The 19,304-nt window shown below is 48.3% G+C and overlaps 1 protein-coding gene and 1 long non-coding RNA gene across 4 annotated transcripts in view; one reads left to right on the top strand and one right to left on the bottom strand.

Annotated features, from left to right (window-relative positions):
* LOC310686051 overlaps nt 1-19,304 on the bottom strand; it is a 424,340-nt gene that overhangs the window by 61,060 nt on the left and 343,976 nt on the right. The window lies entirely within an intron of this gene.
* Nucleotides 5,910-19,304, top strand: part of ZNF638 (zinc finger protein 638) — a 71,436-nt gene continuing 58,041 nt past the window's right edge. For 2 of the 3 annotated variants that reach the window (XM_083520408.1, XM_083520406.1), the window contains exon 1: nt 5,912-7,000. In XM_083520408.1, the coding sequence (XP_083376534.1) occupies nt 6,909-7,000 (92 nt within the window). In that variant the 5' untranslated portion in view covers nt 5,912-6,908. Of the gene's footprint in view, nt 7,001-19,304 lie in introns of all 3 variants that reach the window. The other variant, XM_083520407.1, reaches the window with a different exon arrangement.

Here is a 19,304-nt window from a genome sequence, read left to right as displayed (position 1 = left end):
AAGTGGAGGGTGTCCCCCTGAGGAGCGCCAATCGGCACCCCTGCTGGCCGAGGGTGGGATCAAAAACCCCACCCCACCCATACCCAGGACACAGTCCGGCGCCCGCCTAGTGGGCAAAAATTTGAATTTTTATTTTTTAAAAAAATCTTTCAATTTTTCCCACGGCACACCAGGCAACATCTCGCGGCACACTAGTGTGCCGCGGAACAGTGGTTGAAAAACACTGCTTTATAGGTCTCCTGGGGTTGCCTCCTCAGCTGCCTGGGGTGGGGCTCCCAAAAGCCAGTAGCACCGTGCCAGGGAGGTGCTAGTCATTTCCCTACAATTATAGAATCATAGAATTGTAGAGTTGGAAAAGACCACAAGCGTCATCTAGTCTAACTTGCTGCAATGCAGGAATCTTATGCCTAACGTGGGACTTGAACCCATGTCCCTGTGATCCAAAGCCTCATGGTCTACCACCTGAGCTACAAAGGCTGCACTCAATGGGGTACTTGGAGGCATTAGTGGCGGTATCACTTTTTTGGGGGGGGTTATTAAACATATTTATTAAACATCCAATTAACATATCAAATCATAATCCAATTAAAATAAAAAACTAAAATATAAAAAGACCAAATTACCATCCAAATTATTGTTATTAATTTTTCGGGGCTTCCCATAGTCTGGACCTTGAAGCATCTCCAAATCTCAGTCCTGCCTCTCCTCGTTGTTTCAATATTTTCCACATCTCGATTTTAATGCTTTAAAGTTCTCCTCTGGCTCTGTGATTCTCAGTCATGTCAGACATCATATATCCTTGCATCCATCGAATACAGCTTTATTTGTATATATATCTTTTTTCAACTGTCTTTTTGCCCACGCAGCTTTCTCTGATTCCAGGTTCCATTCCAATCTAAGCTGTTTTCCAAATCTGTTATCTGAAGTTTCTGAAATTTAATGACGCAGCAACTCCCAAATTGTTAATCCTTCCAGTCCGGGCTGTTGTCCAAACCTTCCTTTTGAGATTTAATAACACGGTACCTTCCACATTATTGAGTTATTCTTAATAATTGTTGAGCAGACTGTTTGCAATATTGTAAGATAAATAAACTGTATTCCACAAATATCAGTCATCTGGCGATCGATCAGCCTTCCTGGAGACACAGTCCCTCTCCGGGCCCTAGAGGGGGGCTGCTAGGCATCCATCTAGCCTTCGCTCTCGCTCATAATGAAAAAACCTTCTGCAAACAGCTGCACTGTATGTTATCCAAAATATTGTTTCAAATCATTGTAATCAGCCAGTAAATAGTTCCTGTTTCTCTCAAAGAAAGGAGGATTTCACATTTTCCCGTGCTGCATAGTACTGACAGGCGCCATCTTATTTTTTCTTCTATCTTTAGGAAGCATTTCAAGTCTTAAGTAAAGGTGTGCAGTTGAATCCCCAATTTTAAATAAAAGTCCATTTGTACTCTTTTTTCTTTTTTTTCTTTTTTAAAATTTAGTTCTTAATGAGGCTTGGCATGGAAAGCCAATTGTAGATGTTAAGAAGAGAGAAAAAAGAACATACCAAACACCTCCACAATCCACGCACCAAAATGAGTATCTCTTTTAAGTCCAAGCTTGTGCACCAGAGACTATACAATTCTGCAGGTTTTTTCTTAAGCTTCTTCGGTCCAGACAATGTCTGTTTATTGTCCAATTCTAATCATTTCTTCAAATAGATATTCCCGGCTATGAGAATGACATCAGAGAGTGCCAACCTTCACTTGCTCTGCGACCCAGTGTCCTGCCACTTGCACCTTGATGCAAGTTGGCAATCTCAGACAATCTGCGGGTCTACGAGACAGTCCTCCTCCAACCTAGGGAGGCTGCCAGGGCTAATTACCCCCATATCAGCCCTGAATTACTGGGACGGCTGGGGTCCGGTCATATGGGAGTCAGTCATCACATTGACTTTGTTTCTGTTTAGTTGCAGCCCCTGCCCATAAGGTTTTCTGGACACAGTTGTGTGCAAGGAAGTGCATGCTGGCGTCCGGGAGAGAATCTCACCTTGGGCTGGGTCACCGGCTGCATGTTGTGTGGCTGGGTTAGGAGGACATGCATGATTTGGGAGCGGCTGGTGCCTCCAGATGTTATCCAGCAGCTGGGCGAGAATAACTTGGGCACGCAGAATGGCATAGAGCTCAACTGGAACATGCAGAGGAACTTGGTCTGGTGCACCGAGCAGTTCCCAGCAGCCGAGATCATCTGGTCTGATCTGTTGCAGAGGCTTTGTTGGAAAGACATCAGTGCGCCTGCAAAGATTAATTGCGCACGGGGGGGAATCAACAGGGCGATCACGTTCTTTGTGAAGTCCCGTGGCTGGGGTGTCATTCAGCAGCCAGGCATTTATTTTGATCGCTCAGAACTACACGGAAGATGGCTATAAATCTCTCAGACAAGGGCATTGACAAATGGCTGAAGAACATCTGCTCTGGTCTTTTGGAGCTGGTATAGTTTCCATCAGTGAGGCGTCAGTCCAGCTTGGACATTGGCAAGAACTGTAGTGGTGCTGCTGGGTATTGTGCATAGGGTACCTGAAGATGCCAAGGGAGAGGGACATAGGCGCCGACTCCATGGGGCCTGAGGGGGCCCGAGCCCCCTCAAAAATTCGTTTGGGGGGCTCTGCCCCCCCCCAATAATTTAAGAAAATTATTAGGCACCTTGCCAAAAACCGCGCAGGGGACTCCGGCGCGCGCCTCCCAAAGTGACCGGGAGCTCCTGAGAAGGGGCGGGCAGGTCGGTCAGTCAGAGGAAGACCCCCAGCGGCGGGACTTTAGAAAGGAATGGAGCCGCGGGGCCGAGGAACGGCGCATTCGTCACCGGCGAGGGACCTGGGTGAGGGGAGAATGGAGGGGACGGGAGTTCCCGCCGCCGGAGCGGGGCTTTTTTTCTGGGTTCGGCTAAGGTGACATTGGTAGGAGGGGGTGGCTGCCTCCCGGCGCGAAGCCTGGGGAGGGCAGGCCGGTTCTTGCATGCAAAAGCACCACTGCCATCCTGCCGCCAGTGTGGACCCCGGTATGGGCCCCCCCAATATTTTTTATAAGTCGGCACCCCTGGAGAGGGATGTTTCCTTAAGGAGCCATGGCACTTTGAGTCCTCAGCTGGTCAGCACTGGAACCTTAGCTTGGTGGCTGCAGGCACATTGAACAGTCCACATTGTCTGCTGCTTTGAGCTACTCCTCAGGTTATCCATCAGTCATTTTTCTCTCATGCCAGCAGCCGTCTCTGGACTTTCGGTTCCCTCATCTAATTGTCATCACGTGAGGAAGAGCTGGGATTTGTTGCCAGCATCCCTTTCTCCGTTGCATCCTCTTACTGCCCTGCTGCACTTCCATGCTTTGGGAAAATGAACAGCCGCAGTGAGGGCATCACAGAGAATTCTGAATCTCTGAAGTCTGATCTTGTGGGAATACAAATGGAGCTAATATTTGGGCTGCCCCTGCCAACTATGTCTAGGAAGCTGCCAACGGGGAAAACATGGCCTGTTCCAACTCAGCTGTGTGCGTGGATTCCTGAAGTTGGTGTGAACGGTTGCAAAAACTGAAGCCATCAGAACAGAAAATTCACAGGATGGCAAAGTGCAGGAGAACATGCTGTCTCCTTGGAGAGTACTTTCTCCTTGGAGAGTATTTTCTATACCCGTGTTCCTCAAACTTGAATTCTCAGCTGTTGTTGGACTATAACTCCCATCATCCATAGCTAGCAGGACCAGTGATCATGGATGGTGGGGGTTGTAGTGTAGCCTTATTGGAGTTCACCGATTGGGTCTGCGTTGCTCCGGGACAGGAGGAAGGAAGTCAAATGACACTGAGGTTGATTCCAAGAAAGAGTTTATTCTGCTCTCCGGATAGCAGAAGGCACTTGCGTGATCAAGTCCACAGCAAGTTCAAAGAAATGACAAGTTTCATGCAGTATATATATCCTCCAGGCACCCTCTTCCTCCTTCCCATATAAATCCAACCACGTCAGCCTATGTACGCAGGTTGACATCACATATCTTCTTGCTCTGGTATTCTTAACCATAAAAGGATCTTCCTCTTCCTACTCTTATCTGGGAGGAATAGGCCATCATCTCCGGGAACACTCTCTGGCGCTGTTCCCAGATTGGGTCTGTGCGTCTTTTGTGGTCAGCACATAAGATAAGGCACACACGCATCATCCCTGCTCTACTGGAACTTGGCAAGGTCACTCATTGCCGCCACGGACTGATAAGGGAGAGAGCTTCGAGGACAGCCGGGTTTTTGTTTATACATTGACTCAGAGCTCAGGTTAATGGATTTTAGCTAAGGAAAAATTTTAGCTAAGGAAACCCATTCCTTCAGTAGTCCAACAGCAGCTGGGAATTCAAGTTTGAGAAAAAATGGTCTGCACGGACTGGTGGCTTCAGGCAGTGAGTCTCTCCCAGCCCTTTTTGGAGATGCTGGGAACTGAACCCGGGACCTTTTGGTGCTGGAAGCTGCATCATCCTGAGTCAGACCACTGGTCCATTTAGCGTAATATTGCCTCATTGACTGGCAGAAGCTCTCCAGGGTTTCAGGCATGGAATGCCGCCAGCCCTGTATACCTGAAGGAGTGGCTTCACCCCTGTTGCTTGGCCTGGACATTGAGGTCCAGCTCCGAGGGCCTTCTGGCAGTCCACTCATTGCTGGAAGTGAAGTTACAGGGAAACAGGGAGAGGGACTTCCCGGTAGTGGTGCCTGCCCTGTGGAACACCTTCCTGCCGCTTGTCAAAGAGATAGGAATTCTGAAGGCAGCCCTGTATCGGGAAGCTTTTAATGTTTGACTGTATTTTTGTTGAAGCTGCACTGAGTGGCTGGGGCAACCCAGTCAGATGGGCAGGGTAGAATAAATAAATTGTTGTTTCGTTGTTTTTGTTTTAATTACTTATTTGTCCTTTTATCTTGTGAACCATCCTGAGATCATTTGTTAAAAGGCAGTATATAAATCTATTTATTTATATTATTATCATCTGGAGATGCTGCTGGGGATTGAACCTGGGAACTTCTGAACACAAAGCAGGTGATCTGCCACTCCATGGCATGGGACTTCAGGTGTGAGGCTGGTGGGTGAGACTTGGGAAAACAGTGCCACAGGTCAAACTGAGGCCTGTGCTGGGACAGAATTAAGCTTGTTGGCTGGAGATTTCCTACGTCAGCCGTAAAAGGAGCAGGGAAGGGCACAACGAATCCAGCAGGCTGCTGTGAAGCTCTGCATGCAACTGCTGTAGGGACTTGAACTCAGGTGGCACAGATTTTGAGAGCACAAGGGTTCCTTTCTGAAAGGAAAGAAGCAGATTTCTTGACTATCGGTGACCTAAGTTACTGTATTTTTCGCAATATAGGACACACTTTTTCACCTCCAAAAATGAAGAGGAAATGTGTGTGCGTCCTATGGAGCGAATGCACTGACCCCTCTCGCTCTCCAGGCTTCAGGAAGCTATCCGCAAGCCTTGGGAGCCCAGCAGGAACTCCCAAGGCTTGCGGATAGCAGCCCAAAGCCCAAAGCCCGGGGAGCGCAGCGCTGCGCACCCCAGGCTTCGGGCAGCTATCCGCAAGCCTTGGGAGCCCGGCGGGAGTTCCCAAGGCTCAGAAGGCTTGCAGATAGCAGCAAGCTCCGGGAGCGAAGGCAAGGTTGTGCGCAACCTCGCCCCCCCGCTCCCGGACCTGTTCTGGGGGCTGGGGTCGGGGGATGCTCGGGCTTCCCCCGCCCCAGCCCCGCGGCTGAAAAGGAAGCCAAGACAGCGAGCGGGATGGATCCTGCTGGCTGTCCTGGCTTCTTTGCTCTTTGGGGCTGTGGGAAAAAATATTTCCCCCCCTTTATTCCCCCCCCCAAAAAAACCCTAGGTGCGCCCTATGGTCCGGTGCGCCCTATAGAGCGATAAATACGGTATTTGGGCAGGGTGGCTGGCTGGCTAATTTGGTCTCCCCAGATGATGCTCAATTGCAACTCCCATCATTCTTGCCTCTTAGCCTTGCCAGCCATGGCTATTGGGAATTGAAGTATTCCGGGTGTTATCTGACCCAAGGCAGAATAGAGCAGGACTATTCCTTCCCTTGATCTGGACACTAGACTTCTGTTGATGCAGCCTAGAAGAGCATCGTTGATGCATTTATTTTAGCTTGCCATTGTTTGCTGCCTGGAACTGCAGGAAAGGTTGCTCATGCCCTACATCTAGTTCGCATTTAGGTCAGACAAGCAGGCTGAAGTCCTGACCTTGCCTCTTGGATGTGACTGATCCCGACGCTAAGAAAACAAACCTGACCCTGTGTGTGCCAGCGATCCTCCCCCAAGATTCTTGGCCTCATGTCCAGCCAGCTGGACTTGAGTGACAGGCAGCTCTGCCTTTGGACAGCGCATTCCAGGGACAGCTAATGAGACCCTCTTGGCACAGGCAGACGACTGAGTACAGCGTGTCCCTTGCCCAGAGGTGGCTGAGCTGTCGTTTTCCCTTCCTGCCATGCGGAGAACGTGGGACGCTTTTCTCCGGTGGATGGTCCCAGCCACCGGCATAAAGAGGAGAAGGATGGGAGACAGCAAGAGGCAGGCAAGGTCCAAGGGCGACCCGGACCTCTAAGGAGTGGTGGGGGGAGAAGGACCTGGTGTTCCCTGCACCCTTGTGGAAGGAGAGTCTCCTGTGTCCTCTCCCGTCTTCCAGCAACCTAGAAGGAGGACCTGTTTTCAGCATAAGCTACCCTTTGGCCAAGGAGTTTCTCTCCTCCGTTGATAGAGGAGCAGAGGCCAATGGTGACCGAAGAATCGGCTTGGATTGGATACCCTTGAGCCAAATATCTCATGCTTAGCCTTCACCCTTTTGCACTTCTCCCAAGAAGCCCTGGGGGGAGGAAGTTTTTGCCTGGGTTCCTGCCGATCTCGCTGATGGGAAGATGCAAGACGGGAAGAAAGCAGCAAGCACCAAAGGGAGCAGGGCTCCGTCCGGTGAAGTGGCTGCTCAGCACCCTCTAGATCCACTGAGACGGTAAGTCCATGCTGGACCAAGGCGGTCTAATCTGGAGTCACTGTTAGTAGCCCAGAGATAAGCTTTCTGCCCATCCATTGTCAGGATTCTTAAAGGATTTTGAGGGTCATCTCGTTCAAGCTCATAATACCATGACACTAATGCCTGGATGCTGGTCCAACATTTATTGGTTTCAGGGACCCTCCCTGTTTCTGGGACGCTTTGATCCCTTGTTAATTCATGCTTTTGTGAAAGGGCTTGTTGGTTCTCTTACCTGGGTATGCAAGGGCTTTCAAGTTGACAGGCCTCCAGCGGATGTGCTCTGTAAAGAAGAATGGAAGGATCTAGGTATAGTAAAGCACAAAGAGCAATGGCTTTCGGCTGTGCAAGAAAAGAAAGAAAGTTGGAATGAAGCAATGATTTTAAACCACCAGAGGTAGATTTAAATACGAAGGAAGGGGTGAAGTGAAGTCTTTCTAGGTTAAATACACACATACATATACATGAGCCAGAGAGAGAGAGAGTATACACACTCCACTTTGGGAGAATTGAAGCAGGACCGTGAATAAGTTATCTATAATACCCAAGTAAAAATTGAGTAATGACTGCATAATGGAAAGGATGTTTGTGTTGAGAGCCAGTGTGGTGTAGTGGTTAAGAGCAGTGGACTCGTAATCTGGTGAACTGGGTTCGATTCTCCGCTCCTCTGGTGACCTTGGGCTACTCACACTTCTCTGAATTCTCTCATCCTCACTCACTTCACAGAGTATTTGTTGTGGGGGAAGAAGGGAAAAGAGATTGTTAGCCGCTTTGAGACTCCTTCGGGTAGTGATAAAGCGGGATATCAAATCCAAACTCTTGTTGTTGCTTTATCAGTTTTTTAATAGAACAGATTGCTAACGTAGGAAGTGTGTGAAGTATCCTCTGAAGCTTTCTGAAGGGTTGAGCAAGGATTGTGAAGTGCAGCCTATCTCAACCTTATCCTTCCAAAAGAGCTGCCTTCCCCCAGTTCTGCTTGTGCCTCTCCTTGCACACAGGGGTCCTCTTTCTGTCGTTGCTCAGTGGCAGAAGGCAAGCTTTGCGCATGGAAGGTCCCAGTTCTCATCACTGCCATTTCCCTTAAAGATGAAAAGCCCTGCTGGGGAGGGCTTCTCCCTCTTCCGAAGTCCCTAGAGAACTTCTGCCACTCTGAGTAGGTAGCACTGGGCAGGCTGATCAGTGGACAGACTCGGCATGGCATTGATGTACGTTCCTTAATGGAAGTCAATTAAGAGAGCGGATTGAGGCCTGTGCTGCTGTGTAATTCTGTGCCAGCTCTTATGGCTGCCTCTCAGCAATTCTTGAGCTGTGATTCCTGCATTGCAGGGGGTTGGACTAGGTGGTCCAATGGTGATTCCTTCCAACTCTACACTTCTGATTTTATTGTAGTTGTTGCGGGCCTTTCTGGCAAAATGCACAGCAGAAATGTGTTTCGATACTATAAACGGCCCTGTAATCCTCGAATGAAGGGTGGTGCGTAAAATTAATATTCCCCCCCCCCCTTTAAAACAGTGAGCTGAAGTTGGTCATAGCGCTGAAGAGGAAGCATCTTTGGTCTCAATGACTCCAGGTGCATTGCTGAGCCTGCTCAGCGGCTGATGGGGGTAGATGGGGGGTATGGATGAATGGACTGTTTTGTCCTGCTTGGGCTACAGTGTAAAGGCCAGTTGCTGGCCAGACAAGAGACTGCAAAAAATCCTGTGTTGACTGTGTCCTCTCAGCCGTCTTGACTGTGATGTCTAGGCCAGTGGTTACATGGCGAGCTATGGCTCAGGCAACTACAGATGCGGGCATTTCATTGGGGTCCTGTGGCCTAAGCCTGGCTTCCTACAGTCAAAGCCCACTGAGCATAAAACACAAGGAGCTGCTCCTGCAAAAGCCCCACTGAAATGGGCTTGGGTATTTCACCAGGACATGCATTGGACCCTGTTTCTTGGGCACTAGAAAGGAAGGGAACAAGAAAGAGCAGGTTTAGGAGGGCAGCTGTTCCCTCTGCGATACCATAGGAGGGAGATGACTCCGCAGGATTCTGCTGTGAGACTGAGAAGACCCTGATATGAGATCCTCCCTGGAGGTCATGTGCAGGGTTTTGTTGCCCTCCCTTCTCAAAGCTCAGTGCATTCTCCAATCTTTGAACAGCTTTCAAAGAGGACCAGGCAGGAGGAGAAAGGGCTGTTTTCAGTAGGGTTGCCATATTTTAAAAGGTGAAAATATGGACAACTTTTTTTGGGCAAAGTTATTGAACTTTTTTTAGTTTTGCCCAAAGTTGCTGAGCTTTTCTTGCAAAAATCTCAAAATGAGATTTTAAGTAAATTTGGCGAAATCTACTTCCGACATGGGTTGCCATGCGTCCGGATTTCCCCTGACATTTCCATGATTTTTGCCCAAATACTGCTCTCGACTTCCGTATTCCATCCATGTCTAGGAAATTCTGGACGTATAGCAACCCTATTTTCAGCTACTGGCCACCGTGGAGCTGCTCCACTGTCAGATGCACCATGCCTCTGAATATCATGCCTTATGAATTAAGGTGCTTTTGATAAATAAATGCCTTAGCCCGGGGCTGGTTCCCCATGGCCTGGCATTTTACCAATCACTCAGCAATAACATACATTAGAAAAAGAAACCAAAATATACCAATTGTAAAACAAGTGAAGGAATTTATTTGAAAAGACCTAAGGTGAGATATGGCAGAGGATAAGTATTAAGGGATTTGTTAACTGAAATGGTGACTGTACTCTAAATTTCATGGTAGGTTCTTAAGGCAATCGTTTTCTAATGGATTAAGATGCTGTTGGTTTCATGGCATAGTATTTTGCTATGATAGAGGGTGGCAAGGGAGGTCCAGGAGAAAGCTGGTCAGTATGGATTAAGCGCAGGGGTCAGCAAACTTTTTTAGCAGGGGATCGGTCCACTGTCCCTCAGACCTTCGGGAGGGCCGGAGTATATATTGGGGGGGGGGCGAATTCCTATGGCCCACAAATAACCCAGAGATGCATTTTAAATAAAAGCACACATTCTACTCATGTAAAAACACGCTGATTCCTGGACTGTCCGCAGGCCGGATTTAGAAGGTGATTGGGCCAGATCCAGCCCCCCAGGCCTTAGATTGCCTACTCATGGATGAAGGGGAGGGATCCTTTCACAATCCAAGTATTTCTTGAAAATTGTCATGGAGAGTCTGCACCTCCACTTTGGAACTCCCTGCGTAGTGATATTAAGCAGACACCTTCGCTGTGCTTCCCCCCCCCCCCAGTCTGCTAAAATCATCTTTGTATATAGGCAAGCCTACCTGGATGTTCATAAAGATGGTGCGAGTTTTAATTCGTTTCCGTTTGAGCTTTCTCAAAGCCTTAAATTGTTAGTAATTCTTCTTACTGATCATTTTATCATTATACCTTTTTCCGTAAACTGCTTTCCAGTTTGTTTATTGGTTCATACAATCAGACAATGTGTAATTTTTATGAAACAGATAATAAAAAGATTGTGTGGTAGTTGTAACTGGGGAATAGTGTGTCTGACCAAAAAGCAGCAGCAAAGTTAGTTGGTGAGGAGGTTTTATGCCACCCAAAAATTGCCATGGGCAGATGTGTTGCTGAGCTGAGGAGGACGGAGTCAGAGTTGTGAATGACAACCCTGAACTGTAGCCCAGTGTGACTCTTCTGTTGTGTTCCTATTGTAGTAGCATTGCACATTTGGACCAAGGTGTTCAGGGACCGTCGGGTCTGCTTCTGGTCCGATAACCAGGCAGCGGTGAGCGTTTTGGCAAAGTCTTCACGTTCCAGCAGAGTCTCGGCCCTCTTACACCCTTTCGTTCTGCACTGCTTAAGTTTCAATATTGTGTTTTCTGCCCGGTTAATTCCGGGAGCTTCTGACGACATTGCTGGTGCTCTGTCCTGCTTTCATCTGGAGTGCTTCAGGTCCCTGGCTCCGGATGCACAGCAGCTGCCTGAGTTTCCCCCCGGATCATCTATGGAACCTTGGCGGCATTTAGTTTTACAGGGAGTAGCGGCTTCCGCTTCCCCTCCTACACTTAGGTCTTATAAGAAGGCCTGGACTGACTTCTTAGCCTTTCGCTCGCAGTTCTTGGCTATTGATAGGAGTTTGTCTCCATCTACTGAGCAGGTGCTGCAGTATTTGGCGCACCTGTTGCAGCTTGGTCGTGCCACTAAGACTATCAGGATTCAGTCGGCTGCAATTTCGTTTTTTAGCAAATCACTATTTTCTAAAGACCCTTGCGCTAAGTTTATCGTGTGCAAAGCCTTGGAGGGCTGGAGTAAGCTTCAACCTCCCAGAGCATTAGGGAAGAAGCCTGTCACATTTGACCTTCTGTGCCGCATTCGCAGTAAGTTAAGACTTATCTGCAGGACAAAATACGAGGCTAGAGTTTTTTCAGCTGCATATTCCATTGCATTTTTCAGAGCACTACAGGTTGGTGAGGTGGTGCTGGAATCTGCCCAGGGTCGAGTTACCAGAGGTCTCTTTCTGCAGGATGTATCCTTATCAGCAGCGGAACTCGTCATTACTGTCAGGAACCCCAAGACTGACCAATTGGGCAGAGGCGCCAGGGTTAGGCTGCCTGCCACTGGTAGGGAAGGCCCTTGCCCAGTTAAGGATACCAGGAAATATATGGCTCTTCATCCCCCTGGGGCTAGCCCATTCTTAGTGCATGAGAACGGCACCCCATTAGCTAGGCATCAGTTTACGCGGGTGATGGGTAAAGCTATTTCAGCCTGTGGCTTGTCAGCCACTGAATATGCGCCTCATTCTTTTCGCATAGGCACTGCCACAACAGCAGCACCTTGGGGCCTGTCAGTTGACAGGATAAAAAATATGGGATGCTGGAAGTCTGACGCTTACAAGGGTTATGCCAGGAAGCGTCACCAGCAGTGTGTGTTCTGATGCCTGCTTGTTATTCCCTTCTTCTCAGGTCTAGCAGCCATGCGTATTTGGATTGTTGGCCACAGCATTGTGCACTGGGCCAGTCTGCGGGCTGCGGAGTCTGAACTGGGGCACTCTCTTGGCCTTCCCAACCATGTGAGCATATCCTGGATGTCCAGATGTGGAATGCGATGGGATGAATTACTCCCACTGGTGCGGGCAAAGGTGTCCTGTGAAGGACCTCCCGCAGCGATGGTGGTGCAGCTGGGCGAGAATGATTTGGTGATGGTACACAGCTTAAGTTTGCGTTCCCGCATGCAAGAGGACTTGGAAGAGCTGGCGGCCGCTCTCCCTGGACTCAAAATATTTTGGTCACAATTGCTACAGCGACGTGCGTGGCTTGGTAGCAACAGCCCAACTGCCACCGAAAGGACTAGGAAGCGCACGGATAGTGCCGTGTCCAAGAAGGTTGTTACTCTGGGAGGCACTGTTATCCGCCATGCGGGCATTAACTTCAAGGATGCTGCCTTGTACAGGCCAGATGGTGTAAATCTTTCCAATGCTGGAAATGATGTTTGGCTGAGCAATGTGTCAGTGGGGTTGATGGGTTGGTTGCAGGTGTGAGTGGTTTGGCGGATATACCCATTTTAGCACAGAAATTTGGTCTTCTGTTTCTAGTTTTTCTGCTGCTTTAAACAAATACATTCAGATGCCTACCAAGCCATCAGATAATGGTGAGTGCCTCTTCAGCACTGAGATACCCATTGGCAACAAGATAACTATTGGCCAGGACATTCATAGTCATTGATTGATTGGTTCGTTGGTTGATTGTTATACTTCCACATTATTTTAAAAATGTCATTTTATCAGCTTCAAACAACATGGTATTTCAAGTTTGCTGATGAATGGGTCTGTCTTTCTTTCTCTCTCTCTCTCTTTCTCTCTCTCTCTCTCTCTCTCTCTCTCTCTCTCTCTCTCTATTGCACCTTCTTCCCTGATGGAACCTAAGGCGGTGTACAGATAAAAACAGGAACTGCTTATAACCCCATTCACAGTCAGTCAATGGATATTGAATGTACGTTGGCAATGAGAAGAGAGATCACATGCATTATCCATGTCAAATCTGCACACATTCATTTGAATGGGAGAACAGAGTGTACACTCATACAAATCTGTGTGTCAAGGGAGCTAGCCTTCCCCCCCCCCCCCCGGGAACAAGAATATTGCTATTCTCAAGTGAGCTAATTCGATAACAGAGTATGGCTTCATCCACTCACGCATTCAACGTTGCTGGAATGTTTATCTGAAAAGGGTTTAAAGTTTTATATAATGTGACCTTGATATGAGAATCCAGGATTTGACAAAAGGATGTTAGTGCTTCTGTATTAGTACCTGTGGATGTTTCCTAAATAGGCAATAAATAGACTGGGGAGACGAGTTGTTGGCAGATGCTATGTGAAAGCCAAACTACAAGTTTAACAATGTACTTATGGTGGACTATTTATTCCTCCTTAATAAAAAGTAGCTAGGTGCCCCCAGTCTGGAATGATACCAAGGGCAGTAGAGTGGCATTAACCTTGCATTGTTTTTCTACTGAAAATTCACCTCTGAAGCTTCTATTTAGCTCCAGTGGTACTATTTGCAGCAAATGGTGCTACATTACCACTCAGGGCTTATTCGCACTTCCGTTTGCCCTGTTTCTTCCCTACAGGGAAGCCCATTCTTTAGCGATGAATTGGAACAAATAGCAATCGGGTTTTTGGTGGATTGCTGTTTGTTCCAATTTCGCACTAAAGAGTGAGATGGGAAAACACCATCCCTAGCTGCTACTACTACCTAGAGCAAAGTCAGACGTATGAGAGGGTAGAACATATGGAGAATTCTGCTAACTGATATTTAGCATGAGCCTCCTATGCATAAACCATCAGCCTTCACTTGACTTGCTCTCTTGATTATAGCTACAGCTTGCCTCTTGAGCAAGTAGTAGCTACTACTCTTAGAAGGAGTTGTGTAATGGGACCTAAAAGTGTAGCAAATTCAGTTATATTTCAAGCTCCACATTTTGGCTCCATATGCAAATGATTCCATGTCCAGTGCACTCAAGATTTTCAAATACTTTATTTGCAGGATGTTAAGAACCTGGTGAAATAATTACAACTTTCCCTCAACTTCCTTTCATTACACTGTGCTTCAGTTAGACGCCCGAGTTGGACAGCACTTATTTCTGGGTAATGGCAAACTAATGTACCTTTCCCTGGACTTCAGCTCATTAGACCATTCTTCCATTAGACTGTGCTGATTTCTTTATACTTTCAACCTGTATTCAAACTCCCACTGCAACAATTTTATGTGAAATTTAGAGCTAACAGATTGTAAAATTAGGCTATCCACTACTATCTGAGATGATGTACAGTGTCCTTCCACCTGCTCTTGTTAACAAGGTCCTCAGAAATTCATACTTGATCTTCCATTCATGTGTTTAACCAGCATTTGCCCTCAGACTGAATCTTTCATGTGCTGTGCTGGCAAAATGAAACAAGGGCTTTAAATCGTATCAGTACTCTGTAAGCCAGGTTTTGTGGAAAGTTTATGAATGACACTTTGTAAATACAATCAGCACCATTTTGAAGATTTTGTGTGGACACATAACATACGGATCAACAGCTCGTATGGATCAATGTTTTTTTCCTGGCAGATCATTAAAACAGGTAGGTGGCACTTATAAATTTTGTACATTTAAAACCCTATTGTCCTGCAACTTAAAAAAAATTGTAAGGAAAGTTGAGCAAAAACTATTCCCCTTGCTTTGCTTTTGAGTCACAAAAAACTCCTGTTTTCCACCATTTTTGGGAGGAAGTACCTGAAAGTGATTCAGTGAAGTTAATTATGGGCCGGAGGGAGTCTGGGAAAACGGTCTTGGTGGTGAGTGGAAATGCGTATTTCCAGCAACTGGCATTCGGAAGCATTTCTGCCTCCAGCCGTGGAGGCAGAGCCATCTTGGTTAGTAGCTGTCAGCAGCCCTCTCCTCCCCAAGAGGGAAGCCTTCCACCTGACCCCTCAAGACTCTCTTTATGGTGTGAGGCTAAGGCTGTAATCCTCACAGCACTCTGCAGGGCTTATTTATGCCTCCACGCGGCGAGGATCACAAGATATGTTTTGAAGCAAACAACACGTCTTGCGTGCGCTCAGTTTCGGATGCGGCCGGGACACTGGACTGCTTTTTTGTAAATGAGCGAATGAAGACATCTGAAACAGGGGCTGCTGTCACAACAGCTCGGTCACTTCTTGCACAGCTGACCTTTGGCATCATGTGTCTGCCGCACACCAGCTGCCTTGAAGGCGAAAAACAACATAATCTCCCTGCTCCGGCTGGCAACCATGGGTGGGGAGCAGAGGCTGGGGAGAGGGGACCAGGATGGTTTGGAGACATTGATGGGTGAGGGGGCGACGTGCTTTGCAGCATTTTAGAGAGCCACCCCCTGAGATCCACATAATGGTCACCGCCTTGGCCAGAAAGTGCTGGACCACTGCCAGCGTGCGTTGAGCGCAGTTATGCTCTTACTTGGAGGTGACGTTCTTCAGGAGTTGCCAGCCTGCCCACGATCTCCAAATGCTTGTAATTCAGTACCCTGGAGATGTATTAGCTAGTCCTGCCGCCCTCCTGCCACCTTCATTTATGGCTCTGCAAAACAGACAGCTAAAAATAGCCAGGGGCTGGTGGTGATGAAATTGTAATTGCTCATTGCATGAAATGCCAGGGTATTCTGCCAAGGCGCTGAGCGCCCCTTGGTTCAAGACCCGGGAAAACCATTTAGAGGGAAGGGTTTGCAATAGGATGAGGCGTCTGGCCCCTGCTGGGTTATTTTTCTTTACTAAGGCATAGCCAAGCAGGCAGCACCATCAAAGAAACTGAGACAGCCTGGAGACTCCCAAGTTAGTCACAATGCTGAGTTCTTCTGCAAAGCTGCCTTTTAGGTTTTTGGTTTTCAGCTGAAACTAAAGCAGAACAAGGCATTCTTCATCTGCAGTTTTTGAACCCCTCTGCAGGCAGCTAGGTAAATTGCATGTTAGGTTGGCATCTGGGAGACAATGGAGGGGGTGAGGTCAGACTGTTGGCAGGTTGCAGCGTCTGCTGTGGCTGTAGAAGCCGATGCAGGAGAGACATGTTTTGTTTCAGCTGGGGCAGGTGAAGGCATCTGGCAGATGCACCAAGGTGTTTCTTCTCTCTCTGCTCCTCCCGCAGTCATTCCTCCTCTGATCACTGCTTTGGATACACTACTGCCTGTCTCCAATCACTGCAGTTGTATCTCTTGATGGTGGCAACTCAAGGAACTCCAACGGCTTCCTCCTGGTGGGTGGGTGGGAATCGGGGAGGTGAGGAATCTGTTCTTTGTTCTGCAAGCCCTCTGTGTCCTTGTAGATAAGGGGGTTGGGGAGCTTAGTGTTGGAAAACGCTCTGGGGGTGCCAGCAAGTCCCCGGAACTCCGAACATCCTCTGGTACGCGCAGCCCTGGAAAAGGCATCTCTCTTCTCTTCCAGTGCTCTTCTAGCGACATCATAAGGATATATGCACACTGAGCTTCTGGCAAAACACAGCAAGAAGTGTAAGACATCGTGGAGCTAATCTACTATCTATTTACACGCTTTGTACAGACAAAAGCATAACAGCGTCCATTCTCTTTAGGACACTTAGTCCAGTAAGAAGGGCAACCTCCTGAGATGTTTCTGCAGCCTCTGTCCTCTCCTCCTCTGCAACATTTGCTGAGTCTGAACCGCTTTCTGCACCTGGCTCTTCCGGCTCGAGAAAGCCTGTTGCCTCTTCAGCACCCCACCATTCCTCTCCTCCTCCTCTCTGCCCCACCACCACTCCCCAGGCTCTGAGCCTTCCTCCTCTGCCCGGCTAGTGCCTCCCAGCCAACCCACACATCACGACAAATTGCGACTTACCAGCAGATAGAATTAAGTCCCTCAGGAGATGGCATTCCAAGGCACACCTGCGCCCCTGAACTTACACTGTCTTGTTTATTTTCTTGGGTTTTTGAGGATTGGCTACCAAGAAGGTATGGATTTGTGGGCACAGGGTTGTGTATTGGGCCGAAGTCCGCACAGTTTCGTCCAGGTGGGGCAGCAACCTGGGCTTCCCCTCAAATCTAGAGGCCCAGGTGGGGGCTAGGCCCATAGCACTCCCCAGGTGCAATCCAGCAAGGGACTACTCATTGATGCAGGTCAAGAACTCGCTCATTTCCAGTCGAACCCAAATTAAGTCTTTCCTCCAGTAGTCAATAAAGTCATGACCTGATTTGACCCAAATACTAGTTGCCTTTTCTCTTTATTCATTGAATTTAGGGGGGGGGGGTTTCCGTAGGACAGGGGGGTGCATGGGCACCTAAGTCCGCGCCATTGAGTGCCGGCACTTCCTCCGCCATGAACAATCCAATGAGGGAGACCCATTGGGTCAGTTTGTGGGCAGTAAAGGACGTCCTTGAGTTGAGCTTGTTGTCCAGGAAGTGGATCTTGGCCGCTTGGTCCCTGGGCATATAACCAAGGCCCCTGGCTTGCCTTAGCAGCCACTTCCTTGTTATTTTAGGATGTTCTTTGGGGTGGGGATTTCTGAAAAAGTGGGAAGGCATGGCGTTTGCTGCAGGGCGAGTCAGACGTTAGGGCTCACCCCCACTGATTAATTCTCCCGGGGGGGCCGAGAGTTTCTCTCCATGCCTTGCAAAAGCTCAATCTTATGTGCTGAATCGGGTCTTACCAGATTGTGTGGAAAATCAGAAGAGAGGTTTTCCATAACCCGAGCTTCAGTGCAGAGGCGAGGAGGGGAAGGTACCAACTGCAGCAAGCCCGGCACCTCTTCAGGAGCAGCAGGGAATTTATGCAGCGAAGGAGAGCTCAGTGTTCTGGTTTTGAGATCCTTAGGAGGATAAGGGCCTGCAGCGTAATCAGGAATCTGAAGGCTGAAGTTAGAAAAACAAGTTTGTCTTTTTCTGCTGCATCCCCTCTTTCAAATTGGGAGGCACACTATCCTGTCTACTGCCTTGGCAGCAGGACACGATGCAAGATCTGACGTGCTATTATTTTGCTATGGTTTAAATGGGTAATAGTCTTGTGCCATCTCAGATTGCATCATATGTCAGGGTTCTCATGGTCGAAAGCTTTTCCATTTCCTACAGAGAGAAAATGAGCACATCGGGGCGATGGCTAGGCTTCAACCCCTGTCCCTGACATACTTGTTTCCTACATGCAGGGATATTTTTTTAATTGTTCAGGAAGTGGACTGCCTGTGTCAGCTTCTGCCCCCCAAATGTACCCCTTTGACAATATGGGGGTTATGTAGTAGCAGGTTGGATGGTTTCTTTCAAAAGGGATTAGACAAGTTTGTGGTGATGTTTGGCCCTGGAGCAGAGTTAAGTGTCCTGGATTGTCCGTGATCTCCAGGCGGATATTTCTTCTGAAAAAGCCACAGAGGGCTGTCCACAAGTACCACAAGGGTTGGACATGAACCCTCAAAGCTTGCTAAATGACAGCTGGCGAAATCTAGTGCAGCTAATTTAATGCAGGGTAGTGGAGACACATATCAAGGGAGGCTTTCGACAAACTGAAAGCTCTTCAGGCCTGTGGTCTCCCAGCTGTGGATTACGCTGTGCATTCCTTTAGGATCTGCCCATTGGGGTCTGCCAACCAATGGAATCAAGGATATGGGACGCTGGAGATCTAATGCATACAGAAGGTATATCTGCAAGAACCCATGGTAATCACGTTCTGTCACTCCTTTATTTTCAGGTTACCCCGTGATTAACATATGGATCGTGGGACACTATATCACCCACTGGGCCTTTGTGCGCGCCACCAGTACCTGCTTGGGTAGCTGCCTGGGGCTTCCTGAAAGCTTCAGTGTCTCCTGGGTCACAAAGTGTGACATGGAATGGGAGGAGTTTATGCCAATCGTGATGGCCAGAGCTGCCTTGCATGGCCCCCCCAAAGCTCTGATTGTTCAACTTGGAGAGAATGACCTGGGTCGAAGGAGCGGCAAGGACCTAGCCGTAAGCATGATGAAGGACTTTGATAAACTGGCTGTTTTGTTCCCAGGCCTGACCTTAATCTGGTCTGAAATGCTGGCGAGGGGGCATTGGCAATCTTTCCCCCACCCGCAGGGAATTAACAAGACCAGGAAAACTATTAATCGTAGGGTGGCAGAGAAGGTGCAGCTCTTGAATGGACGGGTGATACGACACCCCAACATTACTTACAAGCAGGTGGACTTGTTTCATAATGACGGCGTTCACCTTTCCGATTTGGGAAGTGATGTTTGGCTGGCTGATCTCATCAAGGGCATTAAGGATTGGTTGCAGGTGTGAGGGTGTTGGCAGCGATCCTTTGGGGCTTGAGTGGCGGTTAGGCATTG

This window comes from Podarcis liolepis (assembly GCF_965112155.1).
Source record: "Podarcis liolepis genome assembly, chromosome: 9".
Classification (NCBI taxonomy): domain Eukaryota; kingdom Metazoa; phylum Chordata; class Lepidosauria; order Squamata; family Lacertidae; genus Podarcis; species Podarcis liolepis.
The sequence above is the reverse complement of the archived record's forward strand: the minus strand, read 5'-3'. Positions and strand labels throughout refer to the sequence as shown.